Source organism: Polypterus senegalus, chromosome 3 (assembly GCF_016835505.1).
Source record: "Polypterus senegalus isolate Bchr_013 chromosome 3, ASM1683550v1, whole genome shotgun sequence".
In the NCBI taxonomy this organism is placed as follows: domain Eukaryota; kingdom Metazoa; phylum Chordata; class Cladistia; order Polypteriformes; family Polypteridae; genus Polypterus; species Polypterus senegalus.
The window spans coordinates 290,284,139-290,306,946 of record NC_053156.1 but is presented as its reverse complement, the minus strand read 5'-3'; the positions used below and the strand labels follow the sequence as shown (position 1 = coordinate 290,306,946).

The following is a 22,808-nucleotide window of genomic DNA, read 5'->3' as shown; positions in this document are numbered from 1 at the left end:
TGAAAACAAAACATTCACATTCTTTTCTAAGTTTGCAAACTAATGAAGACTTCCAGATAGGCAAAAAACCCTGAAAACAGGCAATTCTATAATGTAACCACATTTAAAATAAGGAAAGAAGCTGTCAAAAACTAAACCATAAATGTTATTTCTGTTTTAAATTGGCAAATTGAAGTAACATCAAACATTCACTTTTAAACCAATTACAAATGGTAATATTTTAAGTAATAACACACACCTCCTCTTCGGGGGCCAATTTAAATCGACCACCCCTAACAGGAAACCCACTTCCAAACTCCTTGGATGCAATATCAGCTCCATACTCCACTGTGACATCTTCTTCAATGGTGCTGACTAAACGCCAGAATTCTTTCTCTACCAATTCGGTAGGTACCATCTGTGGGATTAAAAATAAAAAAAATTTTTTTAATACAGTACTGAAGTATAGCTTTTTATTTGTAGAACACTTGCATGGAATAGAAAATGGGTAGATTTAAAAATATATAGCAAACATCAGTGTTGTATGGGCACTAAAATTTTGACTTTGGTATTGATACCACCTTTCAGATCTCAGTACTAACACCAAAAGGATTCTGAAGTAAATAATGAATAACTCCAAACCCCCCCCCTTCCCAAGTCATACACCAACCTCACTGGTGTGCCGCACTATCACGGCACTCTTTGCACCTCTTCTCTCTCAAAGCTGTGAAGTCCTGATCGCGTCAAAGCAAGCGCAGTTGGTAACCCCTTGAAGTCCGAGTAGCATTGAAGTAACTTCCCCCCATAGTCCCAATCATGTCAAAGAAATATTCTTTACGTCGAAGAGTGTCGTTGAAGACTAAGAAACAAATATTTTTCCACAAATGCAAAAGAGAGTGCTGCGTTGTGGGGAGGCAGGGTATTCAGAGGAAAGTAAATGTTTACTTCCGGTACTGAAAAATCCAGAAATGCTGGTACCATACTGTTATAAAATTTGGGTCTTTCGGCACAGCCCTCACCAAGACATTACTAATATTGCATATGGCAAATGGCTAACACTGCATGAAATGACTCATTTATAATTTCTTATTCATACATGATTGCAAAGACCCATTTCCGGCAGCCATTATTTCAGTATCTTACTGGTAAACTTTCTAAACTTATCTATTATTCATGTTTAATCCCTACTTGGTTATTAGAAAAGGTTTTGTAATTGTGTTAAGCACAGCTGAAACATGTTGTTCAATAAAGCAAGTACAGTACATTTTAACTCCTTGGGTTGCAAGGTATCTGCATTCTTAAAGTTCAATTCAGGTCTCAAACATAGCCAAAACAAAACAGAGCAATGAGAGGTTATTCCACATAACAGACTACCAAGCAAGCTTAAAATGGGCAAAAAGAACATAGACATTGGACAGCAGATTTCTGGGAGATGCCTAAGAGTCCAGTATCGATTGCAAAGAGTAGCCTACTGTACCTACCCGACACCAAGCAACATTCTTCCAAAAAATTTAGATACAGGCTCCCCTTTCAAGATTTTGTCCGGGATGTACACTCACCGGTCACTTTATTAGATAAACCTTTTCAACTGCTTGTTAATGCAAATATCTATTCAACCAATCACATTACAGCAACTCAATGCATTCAGGCATGTAGACATTGTCTAGACGACCTGCTGAAGTTCAAACCAAGCATCAGAATGGGGAAGAAAGGTGACTGAAGTGACTTTGAACACAGCGTGGTTGTTGATGCCAGACAGGCTGGTCCAAGTATTTTAGAAACTGCTGATCTACTGGGATTTGTATGCACAACCATTTCTAGGGTTTACAGAGAATGGTCCACAAAAAGGAAAATATTCAGTCTGCAGCAGTTCTCTGGATGAAAATGCCTTTATGATGCCAGAGGTCAGAGAAGAATAGCCACAGACTGGTTTGAGCCAATAGAAAGGCAACAGTAACACAAGCAACCACTAGTTACAACCAAGGTATGCAGAAGAGCATCTTTGAACGCTCAAAACGTCGAACCTTGAAGGAGATAGGCTATAGCAGTAGGAGACCACACTGGGTGCCTCTCCTGTCAGCTAAGAACAGGCAACTGAGGCTGCAGTTACCACAGGTGAACCAAATTGGACACTAGAAGATTGGAAAAACATTGTTTTTTTTGATTAGTCTCACTTTCAGCTGAGATATTCGGATGGTAGGAGTAGAATCTGGCATCAACATCATGAAAACATGGATCGATCCTGCCATGTATCAATGGTTCAGGCTGGTGGTGGTGGTACAATAGTGTGGAGGATATTTTCTTGACACATTTTGGACCCCTTAGTACCAACTGAGCATTGTTTAAACAACTCAGCCTCCCTGAGTATTTTTGCCAAGTCCATTCTTTAATGGCTGCATTGTACCCATCTTCTGATGGCTATTTCAAGGATAACGCGGCATGCCACAAAGCTCAGACCATCTCAAATTGGTTTTTCTAACATGAAAATGAGTTCACTGTACTAAAAGGGCCACCACACAGTCACCAGATCTCAATCCAATAGAGCACATTCGTGATGTGGTGGAATGGGAGAGTCACATCATGGATGTCTAGACGACAAATCTGCAGGAACCGTGTGATGCCATCATGTCAATATGGACCAAAAACCCTAAGAATGTTTCCAGCACCTTGATGAATCTATGCCATGAAGAATTACGGCAGTTCTGAAGGTAAAATGGGTCCAACCTGGTACTAGCAAGGTGTACCTAATAAAGTAGGCAGTCAGTGTATATGCATTTGTTTTTGTAACATCAGCAATGCAAAAACATCCATCTAACAACCTGGAATTGGACAGTCAGAGCCAGAGATATTTTGTGCGTTTTTTCAATCACCCATTCCACATCAACTTTTTTTTTTTTTTTTGCAATTAATTCTGTTCTCTCCTGTTTCAAAATGAAGATGTTCAATTAGAGAATATGTTGTAGTAGGATTTTCACAGATGCATGTGCTAGCTATCATATTTCATACTCACATGAACTGGCATATTAAAATAATCCGACTTGAAAGCATCTGCCATTTCTCCAAAAGCTCGCAGTGTATAATCTCTGTATGCCTGCTCAAAGCCAAAGGCCTCCTGTGGCTTGCTGCACTCCTAAATAAATAAATCATAAAAGTCTGTTACAAGTGACCACAGAGTTTCCTAGATCCCCACCTAACATTTGGTGTATCTGTAACTGACACTATTGCTATTATAGCATGTACTATAATTACTACATTATGTATTATATAATAAGATACAACTGCATAGTGCTTAGAAAATTGACTTTAAAAAAAAAACAATATGCCATGCAGTAAACTACAAAATAAGCATGAAGGTGGATTAAGACATTCAAAATACACCCTGGATCAAAACTTTTCTCCAAAAACAAAAAGGTCAAGAATAATGATTTTTGAGTTACCTGTGCCAGACACTTTGGGCACCTCCAATCTCCTTTAGGCACATCATGCAGAGGAGGGATTAGACAGAATGTGTGGTAACTGTCATCACAGCCATCACACAAGAGTAGGCGGTCCTCATCACTTCCACTCCCACATACCAGACAGACATACAGGTCAACCTGAAACAAGTAAACAGAAAATGTGACTAACAATTCAGAAATTCCAAACACGTATATCAAGATTTTTAACTTATAAAGGCAAAAAATAACGTAGATTCTGTGAGCATCAAATTATTATCTGCAAACTACATTACTCATTCCCTGGCCAATGGCCTCCATCGACAGAAAAGCAGTGTGTCAAGAGTTTCTGCAGAGGCTTTTCACCATTTTAATGTTCCACCTTGATTTCAACAGATTAATCTCTTGGAAAGATTCAAGTGTGGGCGAATACACAGGCATGAAAATGAGAAAACACATTCGTAACTAGCTGAGAAAGCAAAATACACACATTTTCTTAAATAGCTAGCTTTCCATTTTGAGATGAGCTTATTTTTCACTCTAAACTGACACCTCGCAGATCATGCCAACCATATCGGAAATAGAAACAAGACATACTAACAAAATATATATTAAGAGGATTGTTCTCAAAATGTCGACACAACTACCATTCCATGCCTCTAGTACAGTAATTCATAATCCTATATTCCTAATGTAAAATGCCATTATACAACAAGTGCCAGGTATCGAATAAAATGGAAGGCTTTAAAAATAGTGAAAAGTAAGATAAAGCAAATAATGAAATCATTACAAAATAATGTGTCTCCAATGGCAGGAGACAGCATTTTAAGATGCCATAACCATTAACGTTTCCTAAGATACCCTTAAGGGCAGCTATCCCCAGGGTGCCAAGACCAAATAGTGTTGTAAAAGTAATTGATACATTAGATCATCAGTATAAACATGATTTTAAAAAGAGGTTAAAAAACAGTTCCAGTTCTTGCTTATTCTGATTTTTTCGTGGGCTTAACCTTTTGCATGAATAGACTTTAATTTCTCATGCCAACAATTGGCAGCATCAACTGTACAGTGGATTGGAAAGTTATACATTTAAATCTAACTATAAAATGTGTTTGCTTTAAATATAGCTTTGAAAAACTACTGTGGGATTTGCATGGAAGCACGAGTGCAGAAATACACTAGGCTATGATGCATTTGAACTTCCACTTTATTTGGTATACTGTGCCCAATCCCCGAGGGGAAATTATGTATAAAAATTAACACTTCCCACTCATTCCAAGCACCTATCAAGCTTCTCAAGGAAGGAAAGAAGCATACCAATTGGCTTTTCTGTGAATGTACGTTTTCCTTTTAGTTTACAACAAAATAAATTATTGTATTTACTAAAAAAGGGAATAATTTACCAGAACAAGATTTTCTAAGTGGTATATAACAAATAACTATACAAATGTTATCTGTTTCAGGCTGCATCTACTTTTAAGTACGTTTTTCTTTTTTTGCCAATCGCAGTTCATGAGGGCAAAGCCAAAAATCTTAAATACAAAAGGGCTTAATTAAGCAATATACTTTGTGTGCAGCACACCAGAAGACCATACATGTACAACAGGTTTAGAGAAACGTACTTTCTCAAGCGTAAGGCAAAAATATTTGCATTTATAAGGCAGAGTTTATATTTGACATGTCAATGTAGTACGCAAGAGCTGCACATCAAAAATGGTGTCAGATTTGGAGATACTGTGCAGAAGTTTTTCTGACTACGTGGTGCAGTTGATGTGTATCTAACATGGTGAATTTCAACTAGTTACGAGGGTGCCAGAATCATGAACGAAGGGTTGAATATGCAACAGGTCATTAAAACTCAACAATGACATGCAAAAACATTTCAAATGCACCTGCTCATCATGTAGGTGCCCCCCACTCATGAGAATATTACACTCACCCTTCCTTCACCGCATTTACTCAATAGGTGAGACACTCCACCTATTTCTTTTCTTTAATAATAGTAGGCACAACTTGTCCAATCAGCAAGGGGCACATCCTATGCTATGACATTATTTGCTATGCGACACTGAGCAAATGTTTCAACTAACTGACGAGAACAATAATAACGCGCCTATTGAACTGGCCACAACAAGTACAAATGTGTTTTGTTCACTCACTATACACACTTTGCATGCTGGCTTCACGTGGAAAGTATAAATCTGGCTTAACACCAGTTAATGTTACAAAGTATAGAAAATTAAGTTATGCTGATTGATATAGTATATGTCACCTTTCCAATTTTGTTGACTGTATACAAGATTAAATGTAAAACAGTTAGGGGAAAAAAAAAAAAAAGAAGATTTATAATGTCCAGTCGGTGCATAGAAGGTTAAACTGACTACAGTTAACAATATAGTGCGTACTTTCCCCACACTTGTATCCTTTTTCGGACATTGCCTGCCCAATGATAAACTGTTGTTTTCCCCCAAAATTGACAAGTGCTTTTACTTCTTCCTTTAATGGGGGTTTGGGGAGAGTGGGCATTGGATTTCGAAAGGAGCACAAAGTCAGCTAACATCTACATAGCAACTATACAATGAGCTGGCAAAATGTAGCAAAGAATTATGTTCCAAATCAAAAAAGTGACTAAACGATACAAAGTTTAATGAACATACTCATGCATGCTGCTGACTATGTGGCCAGTGATTTCAATCTGAAACAACCAATTGGGAATGCTTGTTTATGAGGACCAGTAAGGTGTATGATGCAGTCAACAACTGGTTGCTTAAAAATTCTAAGCAGTTATTGGTACTTATCAATTATAGGCTTTAAGCATGCTTCATTCTAAGATGATCACATTTTGAAAAAGTGTAAAAAGCCTTTTATTTTCTTTTTTTTTTTTTTAATTTTCAAGAGTATCTAAATTAGTCTTATACATTTATATTTCCCACTGTCTGAACAATCCACCCCTTTTCTTGTCAATTCAATCCAATTGTGAAATTTATTTTGCCATACTTTTCTGGTCAAACACCAACCTAGGTTAGTATTGGGGTTTGGAAATAAATGTAAAATACACACAGATACTCTCATATATTTACAATGTTAAAGCCAACTAAGACAACTGACTTTGAATCAACAGAAAAAATGATTAGAAAAAACATGCAACCATAACCTCTAACTCACTAACTCGTGTCTTGAACCAGTAAGGGCTGGTTTATACTTCATGCTCAGAACGCGTATGTGCACGCATCATGGCTGCCACACATTCCCAGTGTTCATTGGACACGTCCCAAGAAATTAACGCAACGTGTGCGCAAGTTGAAATACCAGCAAAAAGTCAGGGGGCACAGTGTAATCAAGTTGGAATGTGACATCAGAGTCTCCGCTTGCTATCAACATGTGACAGAAAGCCGCTTTGCGATTCCCACAGGATCAATGTGCGTGTATCAATGTTTCATGAATGGTTCGATGTGGTGAAGCAAAATGCCAACATACAAACGCATTTGTGGTGCTTTTATAATCAGGCGGTGCATATTCCCCAACATAATGAAACGATACATTTTAAAAGTCTCACATACTCTTCTGTGCCGTCTTTTTATTTATTTTCTTTGTATCTTCACAACAGCATCAAATTATATGGCAGTGTATTTGAGCCACAAAGAAAATAAAAAAAATGAAGGACACAGTGAAAATGTCTATTTTCTGATTAAAGCGGAAATTTCGGCTTTAATCTCGAATTGTGCACTTTAATCTCATAGTTTATTTTATCATTAAAGTAAACCATTGTAAACATCATCTTAAAACCAACCCAGTTGTTAATCGTTACGTGCTTCTGAAGCTCCCTCCTGAAACGGCAGCCGTTGCAAGCAGCAATCACCATAAAGAACACATTAAATTTATGATATTCCAGCTCTCTGCACATTTAAAATCCTTAAGATTTATATTTGATATCACTTTCATGGTGACATGCATTAAAGTATTAGGTTATATTTTACAAATAAGTCGTTAACTTCATTTAAATAATGAATACTGTTAATAAATTACACATGTGGGGGCAGCATGGTGGTGGAGCGGTAGCGCTGCTGCCTCGCGGGGAGACACGTCCATGCTGTTCCCTGCCTGGAGTTTGCATGTTTTCCTGGTGGGTTTCCACACTGTGCTCCAGTTTTCTTCCAAAGACAGGAAGGTCTGTGGATTTGGTGATGCTAAAATGACATTAGTGTATGTGTGTGCTTGTGTTCACCTTGCGATGAGCTGATGTCTCATCCAGGGATTGTTTCTGTCTCATGGCTGATGCTTGCTGGAATGGGCACATCCCTGGATTGATGGATGTAATCACTAAACATCCTTTTCAGAGATATTGTGGCAAGGCGTCATCAGAATTTAATGGATGTTTCAGGCAATTCACAACACAGCCAAGCCAAAAAGTTCTCTCGCTGTGATGATATCTTGCACTGCCACCTGGTGGAATCTTCCAGATTTACGTTCTGTTTATACTTGCGCATGTACTTTACAACGCTTGCGCAGCAGTAGCGTCAGCTGGAGCACACGTCGTGTTGCATGAAGTATAAACCCAGCCTAAGCCTATGGCCAAAACACCATTTCTTACAAGATATCATTTTGTATGATTGTGTTTTCAGTGCTCCACTTTCCATTACAAAGTATGGTCAAACTGTACCTTACTTGCACTCCGTAAAAGTGGATCAATGTCAACACACTTACTATACTCACTGCTGGGGGGGGCTTCTTGTGTCGTGCCTTAGGTTTTTCATATTGATCAACAGCAGTCTCAATGGGCTCTTGCTTCACAAGAGGGAAGTAATCCTTTTCTGTTGAGAGTGAGAAGACAGCCCTGTTTAATAAACACTAGACACATTGTCATTGGCATGACAGTACAGTATTCGTTAAGGAATGCACACAATTGGCTAAGTGGGATAATTAAAAGGCTTTGTTACAACATTGGGTCCATTTTAAAAACACCTTCTGTAAAGAATAAAAGAACAATGTACATCAAAGAGTGCCCCTATGTTTTTACAGGAAGAGCGTACACATTTTAAAAAAAGTTAACACTGGCATTTCCCACAAATCTACACTACATCTGTTGCCTCATTTCATACCTGAAAAGTGTGATACCTCCAAGTTTTATACACTGCAATTTGCAATACAGATTAAAAATTTAACAGGTGCAACTTTAACATTTGCCAGTTCACCTTTTCTTAGTACAGAGTAGTTGGTTCCATTGCTTCAGATTTCACATATTCTAAATCTATAAATATTCAATTCCCTTAATGGCATTAGAAGGAAGACTTTTGAATTCTGGCTTACCAAACTCGTTCTTTGTAACAACTGAGCCCATTCTTCTGCGCAGGTTGGGCCGGTAATCACATACCTCTCCTGGCTCCACCTTCACACACCCTGCCTGAAAGATTAAAAAAATAAAATAAGGTCTGCCTGTAGCTCTTATGCTCTATTTAAGAATGAGCTGTAGTAACTACAAAGGGATAAAATTGATGAGCCACAGCATGAAGCTATGGGAAAGAGTAGTGGAAGCTCAGTTAAGAAGGGAGGTGATGATTAGTGAGCAGCAGGATGGTTTCATGCCAGAAAAAAAAAAGCACTAAAGATGGAATGTTTGTTCTGAGGGTGTTGATGGAGAAGTATAGAGGAGTTGTACTGTGTCTTTGTGGACTTGGAGAAAACATAACAGGGTGCCTAGAGAGGAGATGTGGTACTGTATGAGAAAGTTGGGAGTGGCAGTAAAGTATGTAACTGTGGTACAGGATATGTACCAAGGAAGTGTGACAGTGGTTAGAACTGCGGTAGAAGTGACAGATGCATTCAAGGTAGAGGTGGAATTACATTAGGGATCAGTCCTTTCTTATTTGCAATGGCGATGGACAGGTTTAGAGACAAGACTAAAAAGGAGTCCCCATGTACTATAATGTTTGAGACAAGCTATGTTATATGGACTAGAGATGATAGCATTTACCAAAACACAGAAGACAGATCTGGAGGTGGCAGAGTTTATGATGTTAAGATTTGCACTGGGTGTGACAAGGATGGACAGGATTAGAAATGAGTGCATTACAGGGTCCACTCAGGTTGAAAGGTTGGGAAACAAAGTCAGAGAGGCGACACTGCATTGGTTTGGACAAATGCAGAGGAGAGATGCTGGATACACTGGGAGAAGGATGTTTAGGAATGGACCTGCCAGGTAGGAGGAAAAGAGGAATGCCTAAGAGGAAGTTTACGGATGTGGTTTGAGAGGTCATGAATGTGGTGGGTGTAATGGAGCTAGATACAGAGGACACAAAAATAAGGATAAAGATGATCCACTGTGGTCACCCTTAATAGGTGCAGCCAAAAGAAGAAGATACATACATATTTATACTAGCTTCTTCCAGAGATGGTGACAGTGTCTTTCCTGCAAACTTAGGTGCAGGGCAGGAAACAACCCTTCAAAGGGTGCACATATATACCTAAACCATTCACATAGTGAGCAATCAAGCTAAACATAACATATTTGGCATGCAAATCAAAAACTGCCATACCTATACACAGTGGAGCAGAACAGTGACATTTGATTTAAGTAATTTACCCCACATGAAACTGCGAGCTGCGGCAACGTGGCATGAGGTAGTGCGATTTGATCAAACAGCATACCCTATAAAAGTTTCCACACTGTGATTCAGTGATCTTTAATGGAGGGTGATTGGGGTGGTCCCAAGCGAAGGTATGAGCAGCAGCGTGCCAAGATACAAATGGATTTGACTGAAGATTAGTTCTCCACGAAAGTTCATACAGCCAATGAAATTTTCCCTTTTGAATGGAGAAGGGAGTCCTTATGTGAACCTTCAAGCAGGTATAGCCCAATAGTACTTCACTGGCATACTAAAGCTGAAACTGGAAGAGCAATGCTCAGAACACTAGCATAGGAAGAACGTGATGCAGATAGTGTCAGAATATGGTAATTGAACCCATAATGCTTTAACTGTAAAGCTGCATGCCACAACGCTTCAAGTTATCCAAAGCAGTGCTTACAAATCAAGCATAGCATTGAGCACTTCAACAAATAAATCATTCTCAAAAGAGTCCAAACTCTATCTCAAGGTCTTCATATTCCAAATCACTAGCATTCTGTAACTTTTCTACCACTTCCTCAACCGTATGTGGTCTTATTTTGAAGAAGAAATTTCTCTAGTAACAAACTAAGTCTTTTCGCACACCAGCCAAACAGGTTGTGTATGCACAAATTTTATTCATCTTATTTCCCGCAATTTATCTACAGCTGTGATAAGTAGTACAATTGACCAATCAGACAAATAGATATCATTGGAAAAGTCTGAAACTCTGCTATCCAATGGTAACAAGTCTCTCACCAAATATGGCTTGACGTTGGTGAAAACTTTGATAAAAGTAAACTTATTCAGCTGTGACATTCTGTTTGCGTCAGCATATACATGTGAAAAATAGCATACTTTGTTAATGAAAAAAAGAAGACAACAACATGGAAACTTATGCTTTGTTTGAAAGCAAACACCTTTGGGTGTGTAAAATATTATTGCTTTTGCGTGACTTGTGGATTAATTGCAGCATACACAGACCACTTTGAAATATGGCAGGACACCTTGTGCATATGTGGTTATACCTTATACAGAACTCAAAAAAACGAACCAGGATGAGTCCCCACGGGGTGAAGTGATTCACAGACTGGGAAATATACAAAGAAATTCATTCCTCCCCCCATGTTCCTATTTCATTTGCAATGAGAGAGAAAGTATATTTCAATTGTAGTCTTACCTATAAAAGTCTTAAGGTTGAAAAACAAATAATCTTTAATATTGCCATGTGTACTGTATAACTAAGATGATTGGTGTATTTTACAAGGGCAAAGGAAGTTAAAGCATCAAGACGTGATTCACAATTGGTACCTAAAACACGACAATGTTCAGCAGGTTCTTAACACTACCTGGCCAACAAACAATCCACATGGCAATGCAAAAATGTATTACACATAAAATTGGCAGGCACATTACAGAATGGTAGTGAATAAGAAAGTGTGTGTGTGTGTGTATGTATTATATATATCATTTCTATTTGACTTACTACCTATTCAAGCTATACTACTGTTAATATTGAGTGCTTATTGGGGGTAAATTAACACATCTGAGTTTGTTGAATTAGGTCATGGGGGGGTTGGAGAATAAAAAATATTTAAACTCACTTCAGCTCTCATGCGTTTGGCCCGACGGGCAGGAGTGGTGCTGTCACTTAGCTGCACAGACTGACGCTGGGCAATATCATGAGGCTTGTATTCCTTGTCTTTAACATCATTTGTTAAGGTAGGTTTCTGGACACACTGTCAAAACAAAAAAAGCTTCAGTAAATACAACAAATTCTCACCTATCCTGTTGTATGTGCATACCTGAATTTCTTAATTGTCTACATCCATTAAAACTGTAGGTGGGTTTAAAACAGGTATGAATGAAGGTCTAAGAGTGGAACAGAGTCAGCAAGATTTCAGTTTAGCTATGCTTTAAGTAAATGCAATTAAAAAATTAGTTGAAGTGCTTATTTAATCAGGTCTCTCACTTTTCTCACTTCAAAATATCAGTATTAATCTTGATTTGACTGTATCTTCCATCAGTAGCATGCAATATCACGAAGAGCTTTATAGAGCTCTTTTTAAATACAAAAAAAAAAAAAAAAAACAGTACAAGAAAAACATAGCAATTATAGAAAACAACATAATAGTTAGGAAAGCAACCAGTTTGCACATATATAAGGCAGATTTCATAGAGCAAAAGGAGGACTGCAAAATTAATCCTAGTTACATGAAGGGTAGAAGCCCTTTTTGAAAAGCATTTCCAGTTGGTTTCAAAAAAAGAGTAGATATTATGAACATCCCAACACTACTGTGAAATATTCAAGGTTTCTTTCACTTCCTAATGATTCCAGACTTTTTATCTGTTGTAAAATTATTTCAAAGCATTAGCCAATTCATGAAATCCAAATACAGTGGTCATATGAACCTGTGCTTGTAAATCCAAAATCTGCATACTACAAGACCAGTATTTAAAGAAGAAAAAGAAGAAAACATGTTTAAACCCACATACAGAATTCAGAAACTGGTGCAAATTAAACAATTCACTCACAAGGTCATTCTCCATCTTCTTATCATACACAAAATTTCTAACACAGATTTTACATGACGGTCCTCCTTCCTATTTCTTCTCTTCATTCACACCTTCCAGCCTTGCCTATTTTTTCATACAGGGTGAAGTTAAGGATTTGCAATACATTTTAAGCAATTACGGGAGGTCAGGTGCTTTTTTCTTTTGTTTTCATCTGTGTCTTGTACACATCAGGAGTTAAATTTCTGTAGTTATTAAAGGCAGTCAATGCTAGTGAATCTCCAAACAGTCTATCAATTTTGACCATGCAGATTCAATACAACTCCATGTCAGAAGTAATTGTGCAGCAGCCTGTTCAGACATTCTCTATAATTTACTCAGTCAACAACACACATTTTTATTACACACTAAATTCATATAAAATGAAAATGAAGAATTTGAGCTTTTTTAGCTACTAGACAATGGGTGAAATGTCAGCCTAGTCACCATTTGTGCAGAGATTGCATGTTCTCTCCATGTCTGCAAGCAGTGTGGTAAAGTGATTAAGACTTTGGACTTCAAACACTGAGGATGGGGGTTCAAATGGCTACTACTGACACTGTGTAACCATGAGCAAGTTACTTGACCTGCCTGTGCTCCGATTGGAAATCCAAAAGAAATGTAACCAATTGGATCATAAATGTTATAAGTCACATTGGATAAGGGAGTCAGCCAAGTAAGTAAATATAAATACCTTGAGTATTGCTAGGGTATTCCACTGTTCTACACTTTTCCCAAAAACATGGAGCTTAGGTTACTTGCCAACACTGAAAATGCCAGAGTGTGGGTATATCCATGAATATGCCCAGTAATGGGTCAGTACTCCTACCCAGTTTGGTTCTTGCCTTGCAGTGTAATACCGGACAGAAACTAAATCCCTAGGGAATAATAGATGTTTGGAAACTAATGAATGTTTATTAAACGGTACTAAACGTCACATATGAAATCCACTGGTGTACATGACCACCTGCAAGGATTTTAATACTGAAAATAATTACTGATGTTTCAAAGCAGACTAAGAGCTGTCAGACGCCACCTTTGATAAATTTACATGAAAATGCTTATGTGAATATCATAGCGGCGGCAATTAGTTATCAGATAATGTATCTGCAGACAGCAAGTAAACAATCTCTCACACTGTCAAATGTTGCATTGTTTGAATTTTGGCTGCAGGCAGCTAATTAAGACAACCTGCCCCTGAGTCTGTCTTCATCAATTACTGCAAGGCTCATGATCTATAGGCCAGACTTTCCAACCACTGCAGCATTGTGCAACCCTGAAATACAATTTAATGTAAAAATTTCTGAATGCTATATGCACCATTATAAAGGAGTTTTTTTTTTTTTAATTTTAAATTTCATAATAAAATTGAGGACACGTGTAGTCATGTAATAGTTTTGAAAAGTAGTAGTGAAAACTGCACACCTTCTGGTAGCCTCTCATGTGTTGTAAACTGGTATCCTTAATCTGCTAGCCTCCCACCCTGTCATAACAACAGTATGAACTGTTTGTTACTAGCTGTACCAATAAAAACAGAATTGGCACCATTTATAGGATATCATCACTAGCACTACAGAATTTTAAAGGGAGCATTGTCCATGCTGCATATTTGTGACAAATCATATTGGTATCACTTTTACAGCCATACAAATTCGACAAAGTTGTTCTTGAATCTGTGTAAGTGGGCAGAGGTCATCCTTTCAAATTTTTGCTATAAACATTTGACAGCCTAATATGTTACTACGCTCTAAACAGCTAAAGACTTGAATTAAATTAGCATGCACAGCATACACTTTAGTATTCTTAGCACAATCCTTCATATATACATTATAGTAAATGATGTAACAGAATACTCTGAGATTACAAGCCAGTAGAAGAAAGCAAGCTGATCCAATTCATCATGACAAGTCAAAGAACTGTTGCATTTTAGCTCTATGTCCAAAAAGGTTAAGGCCTCGTTTTAAGGTATGATCACTGTAATCTTGTCTGATGTTAGTAAAAACTCAATTTGGCCAAACAAAAGCTATCCATCAGACACACCTTCAACTCTTGTTCTCCACCTGGCAAGACTACTTGTATACTTTTCTTGCTGTGTACACATAAACACACACAATTCAAATTTCCTTCTAGCTATAGATTACCATTTTCATTATATTTCAAATTTACAAAACACCTGATACAAGGGTAGGATGGGGCAGGAATAAAGTACTGCTCAGTTTGTATACGTTTTTCCTTTATACAGAGTCTTTTGCTTGAATAATCATGACATAAACTTACCTTGTCCAGTGTTTTTTCTGCCCCCAAAGACATCAGTTTGGTGGGAGGCTCAGGAGCCTAGTGTAAGAGAGAGCTAGGAAAGTTATCTGAGAATTGGTGATTTCACTCACCAATCATAAAATATCAAACAGAAATGACTGGTTCCTTACTGGCAGTTTCCCCAGTCATCAAAATGGGATTTAGAGAGTGATAAGATCAAATGTGCCATAACTAAGCTAGCCTCTGAGAAGAATTCATTTTTGGACTAGTTATATTTCCAAACATCTGAAACTTATTGAATATGTAAGATTGTCCAGAGGAAAAAGAAACAGTTAAAAGGTAGACTAGTTTTAGGATGTGCATGTGTATATGCCAGGCAAGCAGATAAAAGGCAGCCAAAAAATTTAAATGAGAAATACTGTAGATAATGACCTATGCCATTTTTATCACTCAACCTGCCAACAACTACAACCCTTAGATCTGAAAGGGTGAGAAACCTTGCTTCTTTAAATGTAAATTAAGTCTACACAGAAAAACACAGAAACTGTAGCTCCACTCACATTAGACAAAAATGATAATAAATAAATAAAAAAAAAAAAAGTGGCAAGGTGGAACTAACAATCTTTTAAAAAAAAAAAAAACATCAATTACAACTTTGGCAGTCATAATACAGAAATATGCAAGAAACACACATCTCAAATGTAGACAAAGGTTACTAAGACAGACTATGGACTAGATAATAAAAAATATGCCCACAAACAAGATTTGCTTTTGTAGTTCAGTAAGTGGTAGAAACCAACAGTACCGTTTACAATTAAATGTGGCAAATAATTCAGGACTGCGGAGGGCTGGCACCCTGCCTGGGGGGAATTTGTTCCTGCCTTGCACCCGGTGTTGGCTGGGATTGGCTCCAGCAGACCCCCATGATCTTGTTTTAGGATGTAGCGGGTTGGATAATGACTGATTGACTGAATAATTCAGGAATAGTTCTGGTCTTAATATGCCATACTTTTATGGTAGTTTTTGGCAACCCCAATGTTACACCAAAGGCAAATTTTAACGGAACACCACCACAGTGTGTTTCAGTGTTTTGTCTCATCACTATTAAAAATGCTCTTCTCCAGTTCACATGCCACCCTTCAATGTGAAAGGCAGACATTTGCTCATTTAATACCACCCGATTAGGTCAAGTGGGCAATTTAATATGGACAGCTTAACTGTATAAGAGAAGCTAGTCCTACTGTTAAAGAGCAATGCTTTCTAGGAACTCAAAGAGCGGAGGGGGAAAAAGAGTTTACAGATGCAGCTTCCTTAGGAGAGCACCGCATATCGACAATTGAGACAAGCTTGGAGACAAAGCCCATTTCAACTTTTAGCATTAGTAGATCTTGGGTTAAATAGGCGATCCCAAAACACAAAACCTACAAACCGGATGGGCACAAAACTAAAAACCCACCTAGAGCAGGATACCAACTGATTACACATCAACACACCATCATACATATATAGTTACTGGCAAGAAAAAGTATGTGAACCCTTTGAAATGCCCCTAGTTTTTTGCATTAATTCATACTGAAATATTATCTGATCTTCATCTAAGTCACAAGTAGAGACAAACACAAAATGCTTATGGTAATAAAACAAACAATTTATCATATCTTCAGTGAACGCACCCATCAAACATTTACAGTGTGTTGTGGAAAACTTAAGTGTACCCTTGGATTTAATAACTGGTTGAACTTTCTTTGCCATCAATAACCTCAAACAAGTGCTTCCAGTAACTGCAGATCAAGCCTGCACAATGGTCAGAAGATATTTTGGACATTTCTTCCTTACGCAAGTGCTTTAGCCCAGCCATATTTTTTAAGATTTCTGGAGTTAATGGCTCTTCTGAGGTCATTCAACATTGTCTCTGTTCGATTAAGGTCTGGGCTCTGACTTGGCCACTTCAAAAGGTGGATTTTTTTTTAAGCCATTCTGTAGATTTACTTTGATGGGGGAAAAGAAGCCATAGGCTAAATTTTCCTTGTGTATGCAAGTGGACTAATGTATATCTACTGTTCTAATCACATTTTAATCCTTTATACAAATCACGAATACTTGATCATAGATCTGCTTAGATCTTTTTTTTTTTTAAACAAGGCATGTTTCACATCAGCAGATGGTTCTTTTGATAGGCAAACTCAGAATGTCGGAGACCTTTTTATATAACAAAAGAGCTTTAAACCACACCTCTAATCTTGTTTCATTGATAGGATTTGCCTGAAGTCCAAACTTCAGTTACATTTGTCATCAGTCTCATCATCCATGTTCCTTTTCCTCTATCCTACCTACATATACCTGTAAATGTTTGAATGTAGTATTCAATATGTACCAAAACAATACAATAATTTATATGTTGTTCGTTAACTAAGATCTTGTTTTTTCATTGCTGTAACTTAAACTATGGCCTGATATTCATCTAAGATAACTTTATAAATACAAGTGATAATTTCCAAAAGGTTTACATAATTTTTCCCATTATAATTCCACTAAGGAGAGGAGCTTGATTTGTGCCAAGTAGCTATTCTTTAAGTGACATAACAAAGCAATTATAAATGAAGTTTGGTATGCAATAACTTCTAGGTCAGATTGTGACGCTAATGTAAAATGAAGCTGTACCATCAATAAGGCACAGACAGGCAGAGTAAGGTGATAAAAGGTAATATACTTTTTAGGTGTATGACAATCAGTGCACAGGAGCAACCAAACCTAACAAAGAAATTAAAATAAACTATTTCATGGTGAAATACATTCATCCACCCCAGCCCAAAACATTAATATAAAAACCGCCTTTTATGGATATTTAAGAAATAAAACACAAATCAGGAAGTGGAGGGAGAAATAAGAACAAAGGGTAATTTCCTAATTGGTCCTTGCACTGAAAGCTTTTAAAAAACAGCAGTTTGAGTGCCACAAACGTGTTCCAGTGCAGACTCTCCTGGGGAATGAGGTTACTTGTTTTGGCTGACAAATACTAACAAGCTGCTCCTCAAGGACTCATTCTAACAAGACAAGACATCCTCCCCATCTCATCCCACCACACAAAGGCAGAGATAAAGACTCTCCACCACCCTAACTCCCCTTTGAGATTTGTACTCTTACCAGAAGGCTAGCTCCAGACTGGAAAAGGTTGTATGGATAAAGAATCCTTTCATAGTGGGCTCGAATATGGGAACCAACTGCCTTTCCAGGAGCAAATCCCATTTTTAGTGCTATTTTGGTCCACTTCCTGTCTTTGCAGACTGCATCAAATCCTCCTTCTTCCACCACTAACTAAAAAATAAAGACAAAGAAAACTTATTGTTGTCTTAAATTATTATAAGAGCAGACCTGCCATTGAGATATAGATCCACAAGATGTGAAAAGGGAGCCGTGTGCAAAATTTACCTTGTTTAAATGATACAAGTCCAAGATCTTCCTTTCCACGTGTGGAATTTTTAACGTGCATCCCTGCAGCTCCCAGAACTTGGCAATTTGATCAAGGAAGTTTAGCTTCACTCTTGTCTGAGCCTGGTAAAAATGTTAAGATTTCATAATGTAAATATTCACAATACCACCTGCCACAAATGATTACGACATCTGGCACTTCGCAGCACTACTTTAAAAAATATGTTGCTCAAGTCCAAAGACAGCACACAGTAATACCACACATCCTTTTCGTCTTGATTCTAAAGTTTTCTTCCTTTTTAATCATTCTGGTGTATATTTGAAAGCTGCTTGTTGTTTGTCACAATATAATAATTTTATTTATCATTGAGCTTCTGTAAAAAGCCAAATATCCTCCTGGGGACAAATAAAACACTATCTATTTAAAGGAGGTGTACAACAAGTTAGGATGAATGGCAAGTTGCACTTGAGCATTTTCTGGAAACAAATCAGTCATCTGAATAGAGAATACAGGAAATCAAGCCAGAAATATGTGATAAACTTTACTTTTGTTTTAATTATGCCAATCTGTGCAACAAAATTTAAAAATCTTACTCAAAAAGCACAACAAAGTCTCAAACCAAGATTGTAGTCACTGTCTTGACAGCTGTTACACAGGAGAATATGGTGTAACTTTGCAATTCCCCAGCACCACACCTTACAACGTGTACCTTTGATCCTCAAAAGGTTCCTGCAACTACATGAGAAATTTCATGGCTTACTACCTACTTTGTACGTAAAATGTGTGTCAATGGGAAATGCTTTAAAAAAAATGCTGCTGTGTGGCGGCGGACTGGTTGGAGTTTAGTTCTTATAGACACTCATTTTAAAAGTTGACATTGTCTTTGTATTAAGCAATACAAGCTTTTGATTCAAAACGTTACATATGCACTGTAACCACAGATGAAGCACAAACACTGCAGTTTGGGCTGATGACATTATTGCATCATTACTTGGAAAGTTCAATACATAATGAACAACAAAAAAAAAAAATTTATGAAGCAGGAAAATGGAGGGGTGGTCATGCATAGTGCAAAACCAGGTTGGCGGGGAGGTTAGTGGTATAACTACACTAAGACTATACAAAGATGTGGAGGAGATTGATTAGTTTAGAGTACAATAAGTTTCCCCACATCTTTAGCATGGGATAGGGCACAAATTACTTAGATCTGATGCAATCAAATTTAGTGTTCATATTTCTAACAGAAAAAAACACAGTAAGTAAAAAGCTTTATAAAACATCTACAATCGATCACACTAGTTAAATGGAACAGTAGGATGTCCAGAATATACAGACTTTATTAAACAGAATTAGTACTGTACCCCCTTTAAGATATGTTATAGCTTTGTTAACTATTTCATTGTGTGAATAATGCTAATTGCACTGCATACTGCACTCTTAACTACAGTTCAAAGAATTCATCACAAATAAGCCAAAAGTAGAGAATGGCATGAACTGCATGACGAACTTCTGGAAATCAGGACCTTAACAGAAAATTTTGAATATTATTCAGTTAAGATTTGTTTCAAATTGTTTGAACTCAAAGACTGAAAAAATTCAAAGAAAATTTACAGGATGTTACTGTATAAATTCCTACATCAATTCCTACTTCAATTAACCTAATAATCAGGACTGTAAAATCTGAGTGGAAAACTATAGTACATGGAAAAAAATATTGTGAGCAATATAAAGAAATGCACCAATGGCCTCTGATTTTGCCATCATCCTCATTTCTGCAATGCAGGCAGCTGTCCCCAGTAGAACACAGCACAGAAGGGAACAACATCCCCTCTAGCTTATCATACAATGGAAAGAAACAAGAATTTCTTTAGAAAGAGCCTTTTCTAGCCCTTTATGTACAGCCCCTTTTTATAACCAACATGGTCTACTAATTAAATATTATCACTAATATAGTTTGGTATGCAATAACTTCTAGGTCAGATTGTGACGCTAATGTAAAATGAAGCTGTACCATCAATAAGGCACAGATAGGCAGAGTAAGGTGATAAAAGGTAATATACTTTTTAGGTGTATGACAATCAGTGCACAGGAGCAACCAAACCTAACACAGAAATGAAAATAAACTATTTCATGGTGAAATACATTCATCCACCCCACCCCACAACAGTAATATAAAAACCACCTTTTATGGATGTGTACACTTATAGATGAGAATTCTTTAGTGTATATTTAAGAAATAAAACACAAATCAGGAAGTGGAGGGACAAATAAGAAATAAGTGTAAGTCTTCACCACTGACCATCTCCCTCCTTGATTCCCAGATCTAAGCAGTTTTTAAAATATGGGGTTTTGGATGACTTGGCATTGTATCAGGGTTTCATGAGCAGTAACTGAATCCAGACTAACAGACTCATGTTTGGAAGAAAGGTAATAAAACAAGATGCAGGGAACAAAGCACAAATAGCTAAAAACCTGCATTTGTACTAATGAAAATGGGTGTTCTCAACTATTAGCAGAGGTAGGAAAGTTGTACATCGAGGATTCCTCCCAAGCATGTGCCTATCTAGAAACAAATGACCTCAATACTTTAGTGCTGGTTGCTGATGCTTCTTTAGCATCTGAATAATGGCCACACTGTGATGCACAAGAAAAAGAATGCCACACAAATTTTTAATGCCTCCAGACGTTGCTTTGTTTAGATAGCAGAGTTGGCAGGAGACAATGAAGTGGCATTTGCAAGTCTCCCAATGTTACTCATTATATCTGAACCCATGTTATTAATGTAAATTAGAAAATCTAACAATCCTGGTACAGAACCCCAGAGGACTGCCACCAATGACTTCACTCCAGGAGGAACACTCTTCTCTCACTTGTGCTGTCTCCTGCTCAAGGATAAACTCCCAAGAAAATTAACACTGAAAACCTCCCACTCCCCCAACCAGACAAAAAAACATAACAAAGGGCAGTATTGTGACTCACCTCCAATTCATTCAGCCTCTGAATCCGTGGGGTGAAGTGCAGTTTGTCAACATCGCAAGCAAATGGGGGCTGCCAATCCTAGTTAAAAAAAAAAAATAAAAAAAATCAGTTGTTTCATCCTTTAAACCTCTCCTATACTACCTCTCAAGGACTTTCACAGATGCTTCATATTTTCTACAATCAATGCTCTCAAAAAAGTGTCCGGACTGGTCAGCTGTTCAAAAATGATACACAAACATTTATTACATTAGAATATCTTCCACCAGTGGAAAAAAAAAGAAAATCAGTTATTTTTTTTATATTGCAGATCAAGCTATTCCACTTTGCCTCAAAAAGACTTTTAAAAAAAAAAAAAAAGCCTTCTGAGAACTGCTGACAGATTCTCTTGTGACCGTAACTGAACCAGGTGTTTACTGCAGTCCAACTCCACCTAGCAACACCCACAATTCTCACAGGTGAATCTCTTCAACCTGACCCCACCTAAAGTACTTAATGAGGCACTTGGATTACTGTGAAAACGACAATTGGTCAGCTTTCATCCTGTTATTAAAACTGATAGATATGAAAGCATATGAGGCATCATTCTTGATACACAGACAGTCTGGCAATTAAGAGTATTTAACCCATTTGTTTCAATGGTGGACAAGATCACCATAAATAAGCAGACATAGCATTTAAATGTTCACCATAGGGACCAAAAAAAAATTTCATAGCACTATTAGTCCTTTAAAACTTCCACTTTGTCTGGGGGTTGGGGACATCAATAATTTGCATTATTTTTTTTTTAACAACAACAAAATGTTTTTGCTAAGCTACTGGCCTCCAGAGGAAACTGTCCCTTTGAAGCTGACCACAAACATCATGTTTAAGGGACCTGATTGGGGGGTAGTAGGTTGAATTTGACAGAGACTGTGTGTTTTTGGCAGTTTAAGAGGTTGGGTGGGGGGGTGTAACTAAATACACTACAAACCACCAATTGTGAAACATTCATTTCGGACAGTAAATGGGGCCTAGGGTTAAGGCTGCTAATTAAAACCAATATACTCAAGCCTGCTGTCTATATTCACTGTCTTCAGTTCAAAGTGGCACGCTGCTTGCATAGAACAAAGGACAAACCCAACAGCTTTCAGCACTCGGGGTTGGGGTTGGAAATATCTGCATTTTAGGTGTTGCTTGTTTTGTTAGGTGCCTTTGGACAGCCTTGTTCAACATCCACCGGAAACCAATGTGTTCCTTGGTGTGGTCTCAAGTGCAACTAAAATTTTATATTCCATTTTCTTTGTGACCCACCCCACTTAGAAATGGAGGGTAGTGTTTTTAAAATTCATAAAGCACATAAAAGCATCCATATAATATATACAAATTACATAATTAAACCTCTATATATCTAGACTTCTCTCACTTTCTCTGCTTCTAAATATCTATAGATATTTCTCTCTATATCCACATATATACATACATACATACACATACCTTTAGGCTTTAAACATAAAATAGCAAAATAGACCCGGGGGTGTGGAGATTGAAGCATAACTGCATAGAATGTGTTGAACCTTCTGTTTAATATTCATTTGT

At 37.5% G+C, this 22,808-nt stretch overlaps 1 protein-coding gene across 4 annotated transcripts in view; it reads right to left on the bottom strand.

The window, feature by feature from the left end:
• Nucleotides 1-22,808, bottom strand: part of LOC120526301 (lysine-specific demethylase 5B-like) — a 92,744-nt gene that overhangs the window by 49,750 nt on the left and 20,186 nt on the right. For 2 of the 4 annotated variants that reach the window (XM_039749420.1, XM_039749423.1), the window contains exons 2-11: nt 21,234-21,311; nt 18,254-18,376; nt 17,969-18,139; nt 14,846-14,902; nt 11,620-11,754; nt 8,721-8,814; nt 8,118-8,224; nt 3,417-3,575; nt 2,990-3,109; nt 239-397 (exon numbers count right to left, since the gene is read on the bottom strand). In XM_039749420.1, the coding sequence (XP_039605354.1) occupies nt 239-397; nt 2,990-3,109; nt 3,417-3,575; nt 8,118-8,224; nt 8,721-8,814; nt 11,620-11,754; nt 14,846-14,902; nt 17,969-18,139; nt 18,254-18,376; nt 21,234-21,311 (1,203 nt within the window). The remainder of the gene's footprint in view (nt 1-238; nt 398-2,989; nt 3,110-3,416; nt 3,576-8,117; nt 8,225-8,720; nt 8,815-11,619; nt 11,755-14,845; nt 14,903-17,968; nt 18,140-18,253; nt 18,377-21,233; nt 21,312-22,808) is intronic. The other 2 variants (XM_039749421.1, XM_039749424.1) reach the window with 1 other exon arrangement.